At 44.5% G+C, this 17,041-nt stretch overlaps 3 protein-coding genes across 7 annotated transcripts; 1 reads left to right on the top strand and 2 right to left on the bottom strand.

The window, feature by feature from the left end:
- The first annotated feature begins 1,587 nt into the window (after positions 1-1,587).
- Positions 1,588-8,957, top strand: LOC128302270 (F-actin-capping protein subunit alpha). 4 transcript variants are annotated; one of them, XM_053039055.1, is made up of 3 exons: positions 1,588-1,694; positions 2,351-2,678; positions 7,506-8,957. In XM_053039055.1, exons 2-3 carry the CDS (start codon positions 2,432-2,434, stop codon positions 8,126-8,128), a joined length of 870 nt encoding a protein of 289 aa, XP_052895015.1. In that variant the 5' UTR covers positions 1,588-1,694; positions 2,351-2,431; the 3' UTR covers positions 8,129-8,957. The 4 variants fall into 4 exon arrangements, with proteins under 4 accessions (XP_052895015.1, XP_052895014.1, XP_052895013.1 ...); XM_053039054.1 differs by having other exon boundaries at positions 1,596-1,730; XM_053039053.1 differs by having other exon boundaries at positions 1,605-1,829; positions 1,902-2,678.
- Positions 8,958-10,376: 1,419 nt separating this feature from the next.
- On the bottom strand, positions 10,377-11,172 carry LOC128302271 (uncharacterized). The gene is made up of 2 exons (XM_053039057.1): positions 10,964-11,172; positions 10,377-10,878 (listed from the first exon to the last, which is right to left on the bottom strand). The coding sequence occupies exons 1-2, from the start codon at positions 11,112-11,114 to the stop codon at positions 10,628-10,630; spliced, it is 402 nt and encodes a 133-aa protein (XP_052895017.1). The 5' UTR covers positions 11,115-11,172; the 3' UTR covers positions 10,377-10,627.
- Positions 11,173-11,521: 349 nt separating this feature from the next.
- On the bottom strand, positions 11,522-16,928 carry LOC128303953 (vacuolar protein sorting-associated protein 26B-like). Of its 2 annotated transcripts, XR_008287400.1 has the most exons (8): positions 15,967-16,928; positions 15,656-15,866; positions 14,915-15,080; positions 14,670-14,834; positions 14,488-14,594; positions 13,839-14,396; positions 12,942-13,767; positions 11,522-12,822 (listed from the first exon to the last, which is right to left on the bottom strand). XR_008287400.1 is itself a non-coding variant. In XM_053041058.1 (7 exons), the coding sequence occupies exons 1-7, from the start codon at positions 15,967-15,969 to the stop codon at positions 13,142-13,144; spliced, it is 1,836 nt and encodes a 611-aa protein (XP_052897018.1). In that variant the 5' UTR covers positions 15,970-16,928; the 3' UTR covers positions 11,522-13,141. The 2 variants fall into 2 exon arrangements, 1 of the variants encoding a protein (XP_052897018.1); XM_053041058.1 differs by having other exon boundaries at positions 11,522-13,767.
- Between the last annotated feature and the right edge of the window lie 113 nt (positions 16,929-17,041).

Consider the following 17,041-nt stretch of genomic DNA (forward strand, 5'->3'; position numbering starts at 1 on the left):
CGTAAAAAGCCGCAACACAACTTTCCCGGATCGGAACTGATTTCTCTTGCTTCTCTTGCTCTCCTGTTGGCTGCTGACTACGAGCGAAAGAGCGAGCCACAATAAAAGGATCAAAGTAGGCTCCAGGGAGGCTGGACACATTCGAGAAGCAATCGTATTAGTCATCAGAATTAACCAACAATCACCAACCACCAGGCAAAGGAGGCACTCTTGAGCGGAGAATCACAGTAGGCAAACGGGGGCTGCTTTTTTATGTTCTACTAGCCGGTTTGCTACGGAGGCTGCAGCTACCCGGGCCCGGGATCAACGTCTTCGTTCGCATCGTCAACTGTCAAAAAATGGTTCACCAGGACGCGGGTTTTATGCAGCGTTTTCTTTTCCACAAAACCGCGTCTTTATAGAAAATTTCTGACCCGGTAACAAACAGATTTGCACAAAAGGCCGCTTTATGGAGCAGTGTTTCGCGCACAGTTTTGTGTTTCATTCCTAGAAGCATGAAATTGCTTCACAGAAAGCCAAGCACTTTTCTCCACGCACACACACTGATCTTTACTGGTATTGGGCTGAAGCTTTGAACATTATGCTGTTTTATCGTATTTTTACTTTATAAAATTCACACAATCCAACAGAACACTCGGGTTCGAAACTGTTATCAGCGGCTAACGATTTTTTCATGAGACTCTTGCTGCTTTTGCTGCAGCAAAGCAACGTCGCGCACCCTCACACTTCGACTGTACAACGAGAACTGTTATTAGCTCGAAAAGTATGTGTTGTATTTTGTCAGCCAGTGGGCGGCAACATAAAGCAATAAATTTTGTTAAATAGGATCTGGGATTCGGTCGAAAAGTTTAAACAGTATTGAGTACAAAAAGAAGTCAAGGCAAATTGAATACATAAAATGCTTTATTCATTACATAAGAGTAAAATTCACGAAAGCGAAATATGATGTTTATATGAATAAACATGATGAACATGAATTAGAAAATTTCCACAATTTTTATGGATTTTCTGCCTTTCAGTTGTCTACCACTGGATTGGTCAATCTCCTCGTATTTGACAGCATTCGATTCACAGACGAAGTGACAGTTGAGGTCCGTGGTGCTCAACACTACAGCGACCGAAGGGTCATTCTGTCCCTATACTGTTATCATTTTAGTACTAGTTCGTGTCCTTGTTTAAATATGACTTACTTAGAGCAGAGCTGTTTTATTACTTAAAGTGATCTATTAGCAATCATTGCGAACCTCAACGTTGAACCTGCAAAATTAAAAATAAATCCTTATCAAATGGTTCTAAAATACAATGGAAATTACCTTTTTAGAACAGCAATTTGAAATATGCAACTATATCGACAAATGAATCGAAAATTTGCTAAAACTAGACAATACAAGACTATTTATTTATTGAAAATGCATACAATTAAAGAACATATGTAGGCATTCATTTCACAAATAGAATTGCTCTACTATTTGACGATGTCCGTGGAATTTGCCATGGTGATGTACAGGCTATCTGTCCTACCCCCGAACTCTACTTTTGACAGCACATTTCATCTCGTCGTCATCGAATCACAGGCAAAAGAAAAACTAGAAGAACCCGATCTGGAGTCAAAAAGCTGCAGAAAAATTACACGCAGTGAAGAAGGAATTCAGCTCCGGAGAAATTCGACGTAAGCAGCAGAAACTCGAGGATTTGTACGTTCGTCCATCATCTAGCAAAGAGTGGAATAGGTGTGTAGGTCAGGAGTGTTCGAAATAGTGCAGGAAATTGCTATCTGCTATTGCTTCTTTTGGGTTGAAAGTGCTGCATTCGTCGCATCGCGGCTCAAGGTGTGTTTCGTACTACGTTCTTCTGCGCGTGCTGTTTTCTGGTGTTGAGGAACATATTTTTTCCCGCAACAGCGAAGTGGGTTCTATTGTTGAACTGAAGAATAGCTTCGCTTTCGTGAAATGTGCTGCTATCAGATAAGCGAAGGGTGTTACAAAATTTCGGGAGTGAAAAGTTTGTAGAAGAAATTACTCATCGTACCCCTCGCTGTTTTTCGCTGCGTTGTCGCCGCGCCCTACCACACCAAAGGGGAAGGAGTACTAGATCGTCGTGACAGTTGTGAACACAGTGAACAAGTGTCAAAACCATCCTCGCCGTTTAGCTGCAAACTCGTTTAGTTTGCCCTAAAATTATTTGGTAGTGAATATTCTAATAGCGTGCTTAATATTGTCCATCGGTATTGCGCATTTGTTGCGGACACTAGTTTGCAAAGAATCGGACTACGGAGCTTGTTGAAACGTCACTAGCGTCCGGCCGTACGAACATACTGATATCTGACCCATTCTCATCTTCTGCATCGCAGCGAGAGGGTTTCCGTGGAGCAACCGAAGATAGCGGCAGTAGCAACATCATCCAGACAACAAACCTCACCACAGGCAACACAATGGCAGATGTCGACGATGTGATAAGCGACCAGGACAAGATCCGAATCGCGTCCGACTTCCTGATGCACGCACCGCCCGGCGAGTTCAACGAAGTGTTCAACGATGTGCGCGAGCTACTGAACGACGATCGCCTGCTGAAGGAAGGCGCTAGTGCCGCCTGTGCCCAGTACAACAAGGACCAGCTTACTCCAGTCATTCTCGAGAACACGGAACTGGCCGTGGTGATCACAGAGTTTAACGATCTCGGTAAGTGCGCTGCGAACTTGAAGCCAACCTCTCGACTTTGCTACGCTGTTTTACATAGTAGTGGGCATCCCCACATCCGCATGACGTCGACGACACAGTGGACCCAAAACCGACCAAAACCTGCCAGTGGGCGCCATTAATAGTTTTTTGAATGAAAATGCGATCCAACATCCTACTACGTACGCGTAGGCTGTATATTTTTAGAAATCTTTGTCTCTCACTGCTTTACGTCGCAGTGGTATCAAAACGAAGCGATACACACTTGCCACCGTCCCCGATACTAGGAAAAAACGTAGCCAAATTGAAATTGGGATCAACGTCTCGACGAATCAACGCCCTGCGGCGTTTGCTAATCGTCTTTATCGTTACTGCGAGATATAGATGCAGTTTTTGAAGCTTGTGAAGCTGTCGAAATAACACGCCCTGTTGGCCAAAGTCTACATAAGCTTCCAGCACAAAGATTAATACCAAAATTCGGTCAGAAACTGGGCAAGCTTTCAGCCGACAAACCGATGGTGTGTCACGCACATTATCAGAACGGTCTATCCCGGCCAGGCATTTGCTTTGCAAATCAAACGCTCCTGATAAGGAATTGAAGTGAACAGTGTGAAGTTCCCATTTTACGATTAGATACTGGCAACAAAACACTGTGTAGAGATTTATTTCCTGACAGCGGGAATAGATTGCAACAAACACACGGAATCGATCCGTTTTATCCACTTACTCTGCTACTATTAGGTTACCAAATGGCTGGGCACCAAACGCTGCATAAATTCCATCATTTGAATTTTTATGCTCGATTAACTGGAGAAGCAGTTGCAGGCGATAATTAGTGGACATTGTGTGAAAAACTTTAATCAATATATTAATATTAAACGTGACAAAACAACGGAGAGACATATCTGCGAGATAGCAATCGAAATGTGTGTGCAAAACGTTAAAATTTTCTTCCGCAATGGTTGGTTAAACCTGCGATCATCTCTCCCACCCCGCTGTATACACGTAAACGTAACTGGATTTGCGTAAATTCACGGAAGAAAAGATAACGATCGTTCATAACAAACCATTATCAATTGTTATCCGATTTTCTATCGGCACCAATCAGGGGGCCAAAAAAAAGATCTTCTGATTTTTGGTGACTTGAATCCGGTTGTTTAATGTTTAATAAACAACCATTTAATTTCCATCGACTAATATCAGCACGGAAACATTTTACAAACGTAAACAAATACTGATATAAGATTGATCGTCTCATCGATGACTGCATGGAACCGAAATGCGTTGAAACATGATTCATATTTGTTATATCCCCACCACCGTAAACAAACGCCCTGTTATGGATTGCAATGAGCTCATGCCCGCGTACCGTGGCATAGTTCCTTCTTTCTCACTGTGCTGTAGCAGCCAGCTTTAACACCGGGCTGGAGTCTACAAAACTCTCGCTGGAGGGCAACCCATTTCCAATTGCGTGATCTTGGAATGGTGGAAACGCGAAGATTAGGTTGCCACATGCTTGCCTCATCCGGTATTCACCTAATCGTGCTCATGAGAGATTTACGGATTATTCGTACCAACAGCAACAAAAAAAAGCTTCATTTTGGGATATTCTTGGTGAAGAAGAAAGAATTATTTAATGAAGCTGGTTCGATTATTTCTTTCCCTTCCTGTTGCCACATCTTAGATTCAGTTCATGATCTTCTAAATGTTGGTTACTCCCATTCGATTATCTTTTTTTTGTTGTTGTTGTAGCTGCGCACTCTGTAGTTGATAACAGCAGCATACATAATAGCCGAGCGAGTGCTGGAACCGAATCTTTCGCTATCATTCAGTTGGGTGTTGCCGTGTGTTAGCCCAATGGAACCATGATATGAAAAAGAAAACTTAGCGACTGGACCGGTCTCATCGTTAGTGTGTGTCTGCATTCTTCAAAACAAATCGCATCGATAAGAATGGTTGCCGTTGCCCGCTGTGTGCGCTATGTTCTTTTTCCTGAGTTTTGATGGGTGGCGTTGGTCAACGCTCAACAAGCATCGTACTGAGGGCATGTCCGGAAAGGATGATAGTTGATTTGGCACGTAGCCTCAAACGCTCAGCCTTGCCACACTGCTTCCTAAATTTAAGCCCCGAGAGAGAGAGAGTGAGAAAGTATGTGTGTGTGTGTATGTTTTTCACTTTCACTTTCCGCGCAAACATACCGCGGCGGCGGATTATAATAGATTCCAATGGGGGCGTGTGTGAATGTGCTCGAAGCGCTCAAACACCTCGCGGTGGAAAATGTAATACCCATGACCAACAATAATCCTCCCCTAGTTTTCAACCACAGTGGACAGCGAGACGAAGTGTGATGGAAGCATAAAAATATGTGCATTACATAGCGCAAAGGCACCGTTCCACGTGCGAAAATAATTTAGAAAAGCTGCCTCGGTTGGCTCTCCTCCGAAAGCTGAATCCATCTCGGTGCTAATCGAATATTGGCATAGGGCGGGCACAGGCACTCGATTTGCTACCGACTCTATTCCACCTTGAAGTTAATTAATGCCTCAGTTAGTCGGCCATAAAATCATAACAGAAGGAACTCTTTTGTTTTTCTTCAACCAGCCAGCAGATGAGGTGATGAAGAGTTTCAAAATGATGACTGATTGGAAGTTTTTATCAGCAACTATCACTAGACGGGAGGACGGACGACTGTTGACGGCGGATGTGCTTTTTGATCTCAGCGCTAGCTAATATGGCTCTGGTGGCGAGTCACCATGCAGCAAGTTGCAACAGCAACACCATAAAAGGCAACGTACGGACGCGGTGTATCATCTCGCCGGAGCTACAGAGGCTGGCGTAAGAGGCGATCGTCCAACGCTACGGTGGAATCACTGACCCGCGACATATGTTTGGTAATGGTCGCGCGATTAGGATTCCTGTTGCCATTTGTTGGTTGTGTTATAAAGGTAGAGGCTAGATAGGAAATGTTTCGCTATCGATGACTCTAGATCTCTCATGAGATCAAGATCAGTCAGTATCTTGATCTAATCATACGGATTAAGTGCCAAACGAAAAGGAACATTTGATATTCCAGGTTAAGAATACAGCAAACCATTCAATGTTTTGTCTATTCTCTGTTAACTGATATATATATATATATTCTGTACGATCGGAAGTAACTACACTTGCCGCGCAGATCCCATCTCTTTGGAGATCGTTGCGTGTAGAAGATCCGGCAACAGGTAGCATTTTCCAGCTCCGCAGTTACGAATTCCGCTCGGTTATGCAACGGTACTACACCGTGGTTTGTTGTTTGTATCGGTGATTATGCTTCACTTCGTTGCTGATACACGACGGAGTGCGTGATTTTTCCTCACCAATTAAAACACAAACCGGCGCCGAAGGCAAGATGAGCAAAGGAAGTAGAAGCGTCTGTGGTGGTGTTTGTAGATTTGGCCAAAAAACGGGTAGTCATAGAAGAGCCTACAACTCGACGGAAGAAAAACTGTAACGCAGATAAATCAATGTAACGCATGGGGCAACGCAAACAGTACGCAGTTTGCTGTTTCGCTCGATTGGAAAACCTTTGAAATATAAACTCACTTTTATTGGGCCGCCACATGTGTCTGTGCCTGTGGCGATGACTGTGTGTGTAGTAGCTTCAGCTAGATTCTCGCTTTTATTTGCCGTCTATCGAAAGCATATCAAATTACCGCGATTCGATTGTCGGATATCATTGGGGCACACCAAAAAAAAAAAACAGAATTATTGAAACTCTACAAATGCTGCTAACCTTCCCGCGCGTGTACAAGCGCCAATAAATGGGTTTTGCTTGCTTTCCGTTTTCATCTTATTCGATCAATAAGGCACAACATAATGGAACAGTTTGTGGTCGAGTTGTGGACCAGCACAAGTAGCGTCCAATAGAAAAGAAAGATATAGATAAAGAGTTTGTTTTAAGAGAAATCCAATTTAATTTAATATACAAACAAAAACCATTGCCAAATAGGTAGTCTAATGTAAGAAACAAAAACGACGCATCAAGAATGGCAAACCATCCTTGACCACACCTTCCACAGCGCGCCACACTAAGCTTGTCTGTGGGCCACACTACGATGATCCGTTTTGTGGCGATTAGTAGAACAGCCCTTCCGTGCGACATATACACAGGTCATAGGCCTCCGCTATTAACACCCCACGACGGAATAGCCACGAATTGTAGTCCCATTAACGCAACCACTCGTTGACACCTTCTTTATGGTGGCAACGGTTTATGGCGCGCAGGTTTGTTGTGTCGAGTGCCGTCGGTACCATCCATCCATCATTCACCAAAAGCCTGGCGCGAGGAGCTTGTGAATTACTACGTCAATATATTTGTGTTTGTGGGGGAAAATTGCAAATACTTTTATCCCATTACAGCACTACAACCTCACCGTTGTGTAGTAGGGCGCAAAACCTCTACAATGATTTGGGCTGGGAATAGCTTAAGATATCTCCGTGAAATGTACAACTGTGCATGCGTAGTTGAGACACATTACGTAGTTATCACAATTGTTTAATGGGTTTATCGTGTCCCCACAAATAAAGTTTGCATTAAAATCGCATCTTCTTTGTAAGAAGGTTACAGCGAAGAACAAAGCCGGCACGATATTGCCCTGGGAAGCTGCTTTGTTTTCGAGAAAGCGTAGACATGATCAAGTGTTAACTCACCAATCACGGTTTTGCTTCTTAGCAAGTGGCAAAGCATTTGTTTGTTGATCTTTGTGTAATATTTTAATGTAAAATGTTCTTTTATTTATGCACTGCATATCAGTCTATCTCGATCATTAATTTCCCTTTGTTCGATTGTAGGTGGTGGCCGTTTCTTCGATCCACGAACCAAGCAAAGCTTCAAGTTTGATCACCTGCGCAAGGAAGCAACCGATCTGCAGAACCACGATGGTGACCACACGTCGGAACAGTGGCGTGCGATGCTGGACATCGAGACGCTCACATACTCCGCCAACCATTACCGCACCGGGGCCTGCTCGGTGTTCGGCCGAACGGTAAACGGACAAATAACGCTAAACGTCTGCATCGAGGATCATCAGTTCCAGCCGAAGAATTTCTGGAACGGCCGGTGGCGCTCCGTCTGGGCGATTACGTTCCCCGCAACCGGTGGCGGTACGGCCGAGCTGAAGGGTTCACTGAAGCTGCAGGTCCACTACTACGAGGACGGTAACGTGCAGCTCGTGTCGGCGAAGGACTGTCGCGAGACGGTACCGATCACGAACGAGGCCAACACGGCAAAGGAGATCATACGACTGATCGAGGAGAGCGAGCACGACTACCAGACGGCAATATCGGAAAACTATCAGACAATGTCCGATACGACGTTCAAGGCGCTCCGGCGGCAACTGCCGGTAACGCGAACGAAAATCGACTGGAGTAAGATAGTATCCTATAGCATCGGTAAGGAACTGAAAACGCAGTAGAACGGTAAGGTTGCGGTTGTGCGATCAGCCCGGTATGATGACGAGAGCCCCCCGCGGGGTGAGAGCATGATCGGATGTGCTGACAGTCCGCAAACCCCGATAGGAGCACACACTCTAGGAGCTAAGGCATGTGAAAAGAGGGTAGGGAAAACCCGCGTGGGACAGCAAGGCGGATACGCGAGATAGAAAATTTGAGAGGAAAGCTTTTTTTTCGTTAGTTTCATTCGTACAATATAGCAAGACCATGCTAATGGAGAAATCGGAATGGTATAAGGGCAGTAATGTGCGTACAAGAGTTCCACACAAAGGACCGACAGTTCTTTACACATCATCCACAATTAGTATTCAAAAGCGCGCGCACCCCCTTGATAATGGATGAACAGGAGCCACCATGTTGTGGCACATGCGACCTTCGGTGTTTCTCTTCTGCGTAGAGGATGATCTCTGTTAGTGGCGCTTGTTTGTTACTGCTTTTATAACGTCGTTTACTGGAGCTTTGCGAGCTGCGGCCAGATTGACGATATCATCCAGATGTGTGTCTGTTTTCATTTTTTGATTTTACTCTTTATCACTTGTTTTATTTTACCATCCACCCCTGCGTAGTGTAATAAGCAACGCAATTCAATCGATGGTAAAGTACACCGGATATAAGGGAGGGAAGGTTTGAGTTTCGAGTTGCGTATGCGGGTTACAGCAAAAGAACAAACGCCAGCTTTTACACAGGAAGAGACAGCGCAGTGAGAGAAAGAGTGATGAAGCGGAAGGCTAAGCAGAAACAAACATGGGAAATAAATATGTAAAAAAGGAATAAAACTATTCAAATACTTCAGCCTTCCTTCCCATCCTTCACGAAAAGAATGTATGAACCAGGTAACTTGCGCAAACAATCGGTTAATAATTCTTTGCCCCCATACGAATCGATTGAATATGCATGTTTCTACCCAATGCTTTGCGGTTACATTTGTTTAGCTGATGGATGGGATGTGGATTAGTTAAGCGTAGGAAAAATGCTCTATTTTCCTCATACTCCATGAAGTTGTATGAAGACAGTGTTACAGAACGAGTTGAGTGAGATTATGGCCAGGAGAAACAAGCTTGAAGTCACAGGATATGGAACAGTAGCTAATCAAAATGCGCTTAATAGTTTATTTTATCCATCAACAAGAATAAGTTTCAACACTTGTCCACTATTCCTTCCTGTTTGGAAGTACTAAGCAGCGCGTATTTAAAATAAGATCCGATAGGCAGAATGAGGATTTTTTTGTCGCATTACTCACATCCACGATTTAACCTTTTCTGAGTTGCTAAAACGTCTACATACGCCGTCAAAACACGCACACAAGCCCAAGTTTTTCTTATCAATTCTTTAAAATGCTTATTTTATAAATTACATAACGTTATTATTTGCGCTTAATTGAATAAAATTTGCCTGGAAGTTAAGGAAAACAGTAGGGGACCCACACACCTAAACCTTCGTCGTAGTGGACACAGCGGTATGAGGAAGCTGTTGCTCTTTGCTTTGAACTGCATTTACAACACAACAACAAAATAGCGCCAAACCGCCGCGCAGGAGGTTGAAATGATTATGGAGCAAAATAAAATATGAGCAGACACGGGGGGATGCATGATGAAGCGTTCGACGACGATTGAATGCAGCGCGCGTAATTTCGATACCACCGTTAGTGTGTTTTCATTTGCCACTTTGCGGAACTGAAGCTGAAGCTTACGAACGATTGATCGTGGGAAAGCTGAGAAACACAGTAGTTGTGCGCCAAACATGTTTGGAACAGGCCAAAATGCAAACAAAACCCGGAGAATGTGAATTCGTGTTTAGTAGAATAGCGAAAAGAACAGGTTAACATTGCGAATGATAAAGCACCAGCTGTGCTAGTTATTACGATTGAAATAGTGAAACGCGAACTAAAAGAGGTTGGGAAGCATGAGAGTTGTAAGCATATGGGCAGAGGCCGGCATTGTTGGGAGTAGTTAATACAAAAAGCAGTGAACACGGAAGAACGCCGTGAACGGCCACGCATCTTATACGTTACAAGAATCGAATTTCACTCTGCTCCAACACTCAGCAATGAAGGAATAGTGTGCAGATGATATAAATAGGTGCAATTATAGAGTGATATAAAATCAAACAGCAGCAGCGGAATATTAAAAGCCAATAAAAAACGAAACAATTGCACCATTATGACGCCGCGCAGCACCACAAAGCAAGGACGCTAGGATACCCATAACACAGACACACATAGTTGGCAAGGAGGGGACGGAAACGCTGCCTGATTGTTGCACACAGGAACGGGGAGAATAATTGTATATTTAATTACTATTACAAAATATATAAAAATTAAATAAAATTCATACAAAAAAACCACCCCTTACTATGCGATTGGAATAGATTTCCGTTTTTTTTTTATGTTTGAACGAACGACATATTTTCTACTTACAAAACTACCTAGCACAATAAATCACGACGTTGCTGCAGCGAGAGCACTACTGCTCCGTTTGGCTGTCTGCTTTGATCAGTAGGCGGCGGTCTGGTTCGCTTGCCAGTTCCAACTCGGCCCGCTTGATAACCCACCGCTGGTCTTGCATTTCCGCCCAGAAGTAGTATTTGCCGCGGGTCTTTTGACCCCGAACCGGGACGGCAAAGCTGTCGATCTTCCCGCCACCAAACTTTTTGCTTTCTTCCCCATAATCGAAGCTCAGATCCTTGATTGGTTCGCCCAGCAATTGTACTGCTCCTGGAAAGGGAGGAGAAAATGAGTAATGAATTAAAATATTCGTTTTTAACAATATTATACGGGATAGCATTTGCGAAGGCTATACCGGGATGCGATCGTAGTAATTTTAATGATTCCTTGTAGTACGGTTGGCTGCGTATTTTATCCTCCAGTTTCACCTTCATTATCAGTGCAGCTGTAATTCCACCAACGGCTATGTACATAGATACTTTGGTGAGAGTTTTCAAGGACACCATTCTGTAGCGGGTGGTTGGAATTAGGTTCTGTACATTTACAAAAACTTTCTACACTAGAACTTTCTGCTAGAAGACCATCGACCGGCAAAGAATGTATAAAATCGTCATGTTATTGTTTACATCTGATTCTGTCAAGCCCATTTGCAAAGCGCTCTATTCATAACACATGGTTCATTGCTCCAGTTTGGTTTCAGCATGTACCTCTGGGAAGTGATAGTAAATAGTGATAGTAAATTTACGTACGATTTCACTGGAAATTTATGATTGGACATTGCATCTTTGGCAGTCCTCCATTTCACTCCCAATCCAAAATTAGCCTCTCAAAGTGTCACAAACAAATGCTTTTCGGAGTTCAAGGCATCAAGGCGGTAACTCAAAGATACCCAACGATATCTTCATCGACCCAACGGTACCAACAGCTTGCGTGTTGATCTCATATACTTAGCATGTTTATTTTCAATATATATATATATACTTTTCATAGTTCTTGTTTTGTTGCTCACCTTCCTAGTGATCTTTCCATTTATCATTTTTTTCTCCATACTGCTGCTAATTGTTGTCGGATCGATTTCGCTTTAACCTTAATTCGGTACATAACCACGTGCAAGTGCTTATGATCTCGTTTGTTAATTTAAACGTGTTCCCTCCTTGAGCCAATAATAGGGCAGACCGCTAGGATCACTCTACATTGCTCAACTGCTTCATGACCTTATCAAATTTGTAAGCATATGTTAATAGTGCCTCTCCTCTGCTGTTATGTATTCGAACCACAGTTTACTATCCTTTCGCTTAAATGTAGTAACAATTTTTGTTTTCAACAGTCCGTTACAAGTGTTTCGAGTTACGAAACTAGCACTACAACTTTGCTTCGTTTGACTTTCTCTCCTCTCGCGTTATGTTAACCAGAAAGAAATAAGGGAAAGCAAGAAAACAATAGTAAACAAATATATTACGCTATGCCTCCGCCCAATGACGGGGAGGAAAAACACGGGGAGAATATAGCCTTGCGGATACAGGATTGCGTTGGCTTAAAACCTAGATTAGCAAAGCTTACAAAGTATTTATTAACCGTTCCTCACCTTTGCGTATAATGCACAGTACAATAACTGCAATGCCTAACTTTAGCTACGTTTTCCTTATTTTTCACAAATTCTAGTTTTGCCCCCGTACGGCCAAAAATTGACTAAATAAAAAATCTGCCCAGCACTGACCCGTTGGACACATTGAGGCCGGCCAGAGCCACAGAGCATTGATAAATTTGGTGAATTGTGAGAACCGAACATGCACATCAATAAGAGTATCGTGTAGAGCGCATTCGCAACGGCTCTAAAACTTATTGATGCAATTCCTATCAAAAAACCACCTCTGGTGGACCGTTCATACAACAATGCACATTGTAATCTAACCATGTTCGCTCCTATAGCTCCGAAAGTATATGTTCATCTAGCAGTGCCCTGTTAGCTTCCTATACTACAATCTTTCTATCGTTTGCTCCGTTGTAGCAGTTTAACTCGGGAACGATATATTTTGTGAACCCAACGATTCATCATTCATAGGCAAAACGTTACTTTCCTTTCCGCAATCGTGTAGATTAATTTCGATTCTTCTATTGCCATCCTTTTTCTTTTGTTTGCAGTCGAAATCAGTTGGTAGTTGTTTTAAATTTTTCACTGTTGACATAGGATCGTAGGAATCAAACATTTGTTTTCTATAACAAAAAATAAAGAAACATGTCATATGCCAGTCCTCATTCGTACATACCCCTCCTCTGTTATGCTTCTTATCGTATCGCCCGCACTCTGCACCCTTCCAGCGCTACGTCCATACCTTTAAAATGGTGCTCGAAATGTGTGTGAATGTGTTATTTTTGCTTCTAATCCTCTTTATCACCTTATCACCATTCTGTTTCCTTCTTGTTTCTGCTCACACTTACACACCACCAAGTGGGAAAGCCGAGACTTTAATGAATTACCGAGAGGGAACCATGCCAGACCGAAGGAACGTTATCCTAGAGAAAGGCCATCTCCTTACTCGAGTACTGGCTTCCGAGGTTTTGCCGGTTTTGCCGTCAATGGAGGCGGTGTTGAGGCGGAGCTCGTCACCACCGTTGCCGCTGCCTGAGCTGGGCCCGTCGTAGTAGTGCTGCTTGTATTATTCACTTCCGTACTCGTAACTTCGGCCAGTGGAGCATCGTCTGCGTCCTGTTCGGCCCGGCTCGTCGCAATTGTTTCATCGTCAGCGGGACCATCTTCCGGCTGCATTGGTTTGGTTATCGTGCTGCTAACCGTAGGCGAGGATGTCGGATCAGAAACGTTCACTGATGGTGCGGCCGCGACTGTCGCCGACGCGGGGGCGCTGCTGTTGGCCGCATTGAAGCTCAAATCGTTCGCATCGAACAGGGAGGATGTTTCTTCGTCAGTCGTTTGCGATATTGAGGCGGCACCGTCTCCTGCTTCGCGGTGAAGGTGTTGTTGTGCCGCTGAGGGCTGTGGCTGTTGCTGGGTTAGCGAATCTTCGTCCGGTTCAACATGCAGTGGCATTTCACCAGGCTTCAGATTGCTGTTTACCGAACGGGAACTATTATCTTGCAGCGGACCAACTGTGGCATGCGTTTCATCGCTTCGTTGTCGTACAGCTGGTTTAGGTCGAAGATCTGTGAAAATTAAGAACAAAATGAGTGTTCAAAACGTTACATCGTAAAGCTTCCTTTTTTTGGACTCTTACCAGCTTGTGAATTGTCCTCCGTAAAAAGTCCCATAATTGGATTAGAATCATCGGATCGTTTCATGCTGGTACTATCCTCATCGGCACTACCGTCTCCATGCAAACCGGGCCCACCGACAACCGCGGTACTCGTGGGTAGTTCCTTCGCGGCGAGCGAACTCGTCGTTCCCTGCCCGACCAGATGATGAGGTATGTGCGGATTATTGCTGGAACCGGTCAACGCCGCTAGCTGGCCGGGCATCAGTCCAGCACCGGCCGCCCCACCCTGGGCCGCAGCAATGGCGGCCGCTTGCGATGGAGTGAGCGATTTGCGCGTCTTTTCCGCCTTGCGCCAAAGTGTGATCTCCTGCTGTTTGAAGTACCGCCGGTCTTCGGTGTCAATTAGCACCAGATTCAGGAAATAGCGCACCGAAAACTTCTTGTTAATCTCGCGCATCGTTACGGTGAGATCGTAACCGGCGAGAAACACGCGTATCGGTATGCTTTCACCCTTCACCGGTGAACCGTCCATGATTTCGTACTTGGCAATGATTTCATTCTCGGTGTACATGTTAGGTCCTACAGATTGGGTGGCAACAACAAACGTGCACCGTTCATTAACAGGCAGTCGAGACAAAGCGAACAGACACGATCGAAACGAAATACTCACCCGAACCAGTCTGTTCCCGCTTGATAATGGCTATTTCCATGTGTTTTATTTTGATGCGCACTAACAGAAAATAAATTTTGCCCACAATCACATCCTTTAAGTGGTACCTAATTGGAGAAAAGACATGGCGGTAAGCGTTAGGGATGGCAAGCGCTCGTTCCGCTGCAGGGTATCTCACTCACTTGCTCTTGTTGTACTCGAACTCAATGTGCAAGCAGTCCTCGATGCCCACCTCCATCTTTATCGGGCTGTTCGCATCCGGGTAGCTCGAGAGCGTATGCACGGCAATGTCCACCTCCCGGATGATATCACTCAGGCGGCGAACAATTGTCACCCGCAGGAAATATCTAGAGCGGAACGGTATAAAAACATTAGGTAGGTCAGAATACATAGTAAAAAAGCCCGATACCGGTCCAATTTCGCATACCGTAATCGCACGTTCGAGCCGACGTACACTTCGTACGGTTTCTCGACGTTCGCAAACTCGAACGGATATGACGTATTCTGGATGAGATCGCCCGGCCGCGCTAGCTCGCGCACGAGGCTCAGGAAATCATGGTGATTGCCTCTATCGTAATACAATTCAATTTGACCTGTAACGACCATAACGGAACGATTTAGTGACGGAGAAACGAACGCAAATTCATTTGACATTCGTTTATCGAAGCTGCCACCACCACATTGGGGTGTAGTTAATTTATGTGTATTAATATCCTCCACATTCCTTCCCAGCATGTTGGACTGAAAAGTCAACAAATTGATAAAAGTGCCCTTGTTCCTAGCAACGTTTGTATGTTTGCCGTTTGTGATAAGAATGCTTCTACGAATGAACTACGCAGGGGCAGCAACATTTTATCCGAATTCCTTTCCTGCTGTTGAACGAATATCAATGTATGAAATTGGTTGCAATGTGACCTTCCTTGAACGAATAACCTACTCACTCGCAGCAGTTTGATTTATATCTTAATCCATTTCACAGACCTCCTATCGTACCAAGCCTGTCTACACAGTGCAAAATTGGAATATACCAATTTACCAATTCACACGCAAACATACACACCGGCTAAACTTTCATTCACGATCGGGGCCCCTCAGTGATATGGTCGCGATTTGCAAACCGAACCACACACGGTGGAACGTTGCGCATCCATACAAATAGCGCACTTACCGATAAGCTCGATTTTGATACCCTGGTGTTCCAGCTTGCTGCCCGGTTTTTTTAGCGTTATGTTCACCTTTCCGCCCACTGTTTCGCCATCATAGTACAGCAGGTACTTGTCCTTCTTGCCGTCCTCTGTTTTGATTTCCGCCTGCTGACGGTTTTCGGCTCCGTCGAACAAAATATCGATGTCGGCCGACTGGCCGAAACGGAGAAAATTCTACCAAAAAGGAAAATTAGGACGTTATCTTCTATGCTGCTGTACGATCATAGTAGCCCTCGGCGAACACTCGACAAACGCAAGAAATAGGATGGCTTACCATGATTGATTAAATAGTATGGTTTCCCTCGTGCCGAAGAAATCGGGATCGTGCTCGTGTCAGTCTATCTGTTCGCCCAAATCACCAGAGTTCAGTTACGGCTGCTGCTTTATTCTCTTCGACTTCCGTTTGTTTTATCACTTGACCGATATGGGTAGTAATAACGTTACTTAACAAACAGCCGGAATACAGCCGCTGCAATCGATTAATATATATTTGTCCGCCGCTATTCACTTCTGTCCAATGTTGCTACTGCTTCTGGAGCTACAAGCACAACAAACATTCGAACATACACGCACACACACCTACACTATCACACCAATGCACGCACACAAGGCACCACCATCAATCTTGCACTGTGAAAGCTGTTCGTGCGGAACACTGCAAGGGCTTTACACGTTTGCTTCAATTAACAATGCACCGATGTGACATAGTAGATGATTCTGTCACGCAAAACCAGAACACCACTTCCGGCCGACTGGGGGTAGTTTGATGCGGCTTCCGTTCTTCCGCTACCGCAGACAGACAGGGGAGTGAGAGATGGGATGAGTTGGGTCTGCGGTTTCCTGCCACTTCCGTCCTGCAGCTGCACTTTCGAAGTTGGTGCTTATTACTGCAACCAAACCGCCACCAGTGCAAACGGTGAGCAATATTTTTTTCCACCTCTGCTTCAATTGGGAGGGCACCGAAATGGAAAATATTGTGGTATGCAGCACCACCTCGCCCGCACTAAGAACAGGCTGTGCAGCGCTAGGCGACGACGACGGCGACGTTCTGGATGTGGGACGGAGAATTCGCTCGAGAACAGATTGTATTATATAAGAACGAACTGCACATACGGACGCACAATGCCTGGGGAAAACGACGTTTCACGCACCGATTGGAAAACACTTCCCGGTTTGGCGATAGTGAGAATATTGCTTTTTCGACACTTTTCCGCGCCGCTGGACCGATCGTTCGTCGTGTCTTTCTTCGTTTCGTTCGTGATTAATTTTTTTACCCAATTAGCCCAAATTGACGACGATTGTCATTTTCTACTTTGACGCGTGCTGTCAAAATCACCGGAAAGGGGTAG

Source organism: Anopheles moucheti, chromosome 3, assembly GCF_943734755.1.
Source record: "Anopheles moucheti chromosome 3, idAnoMoucSN_F20_07, whole genome shotgun sequence".
NCBI classification, from domain to species: domain Eukaryota; kingdom Metazoa; phylum Arthropoda; class Insecta; order Diptera; family Culicidae; genus Anopheles; species Anopheles moucheti.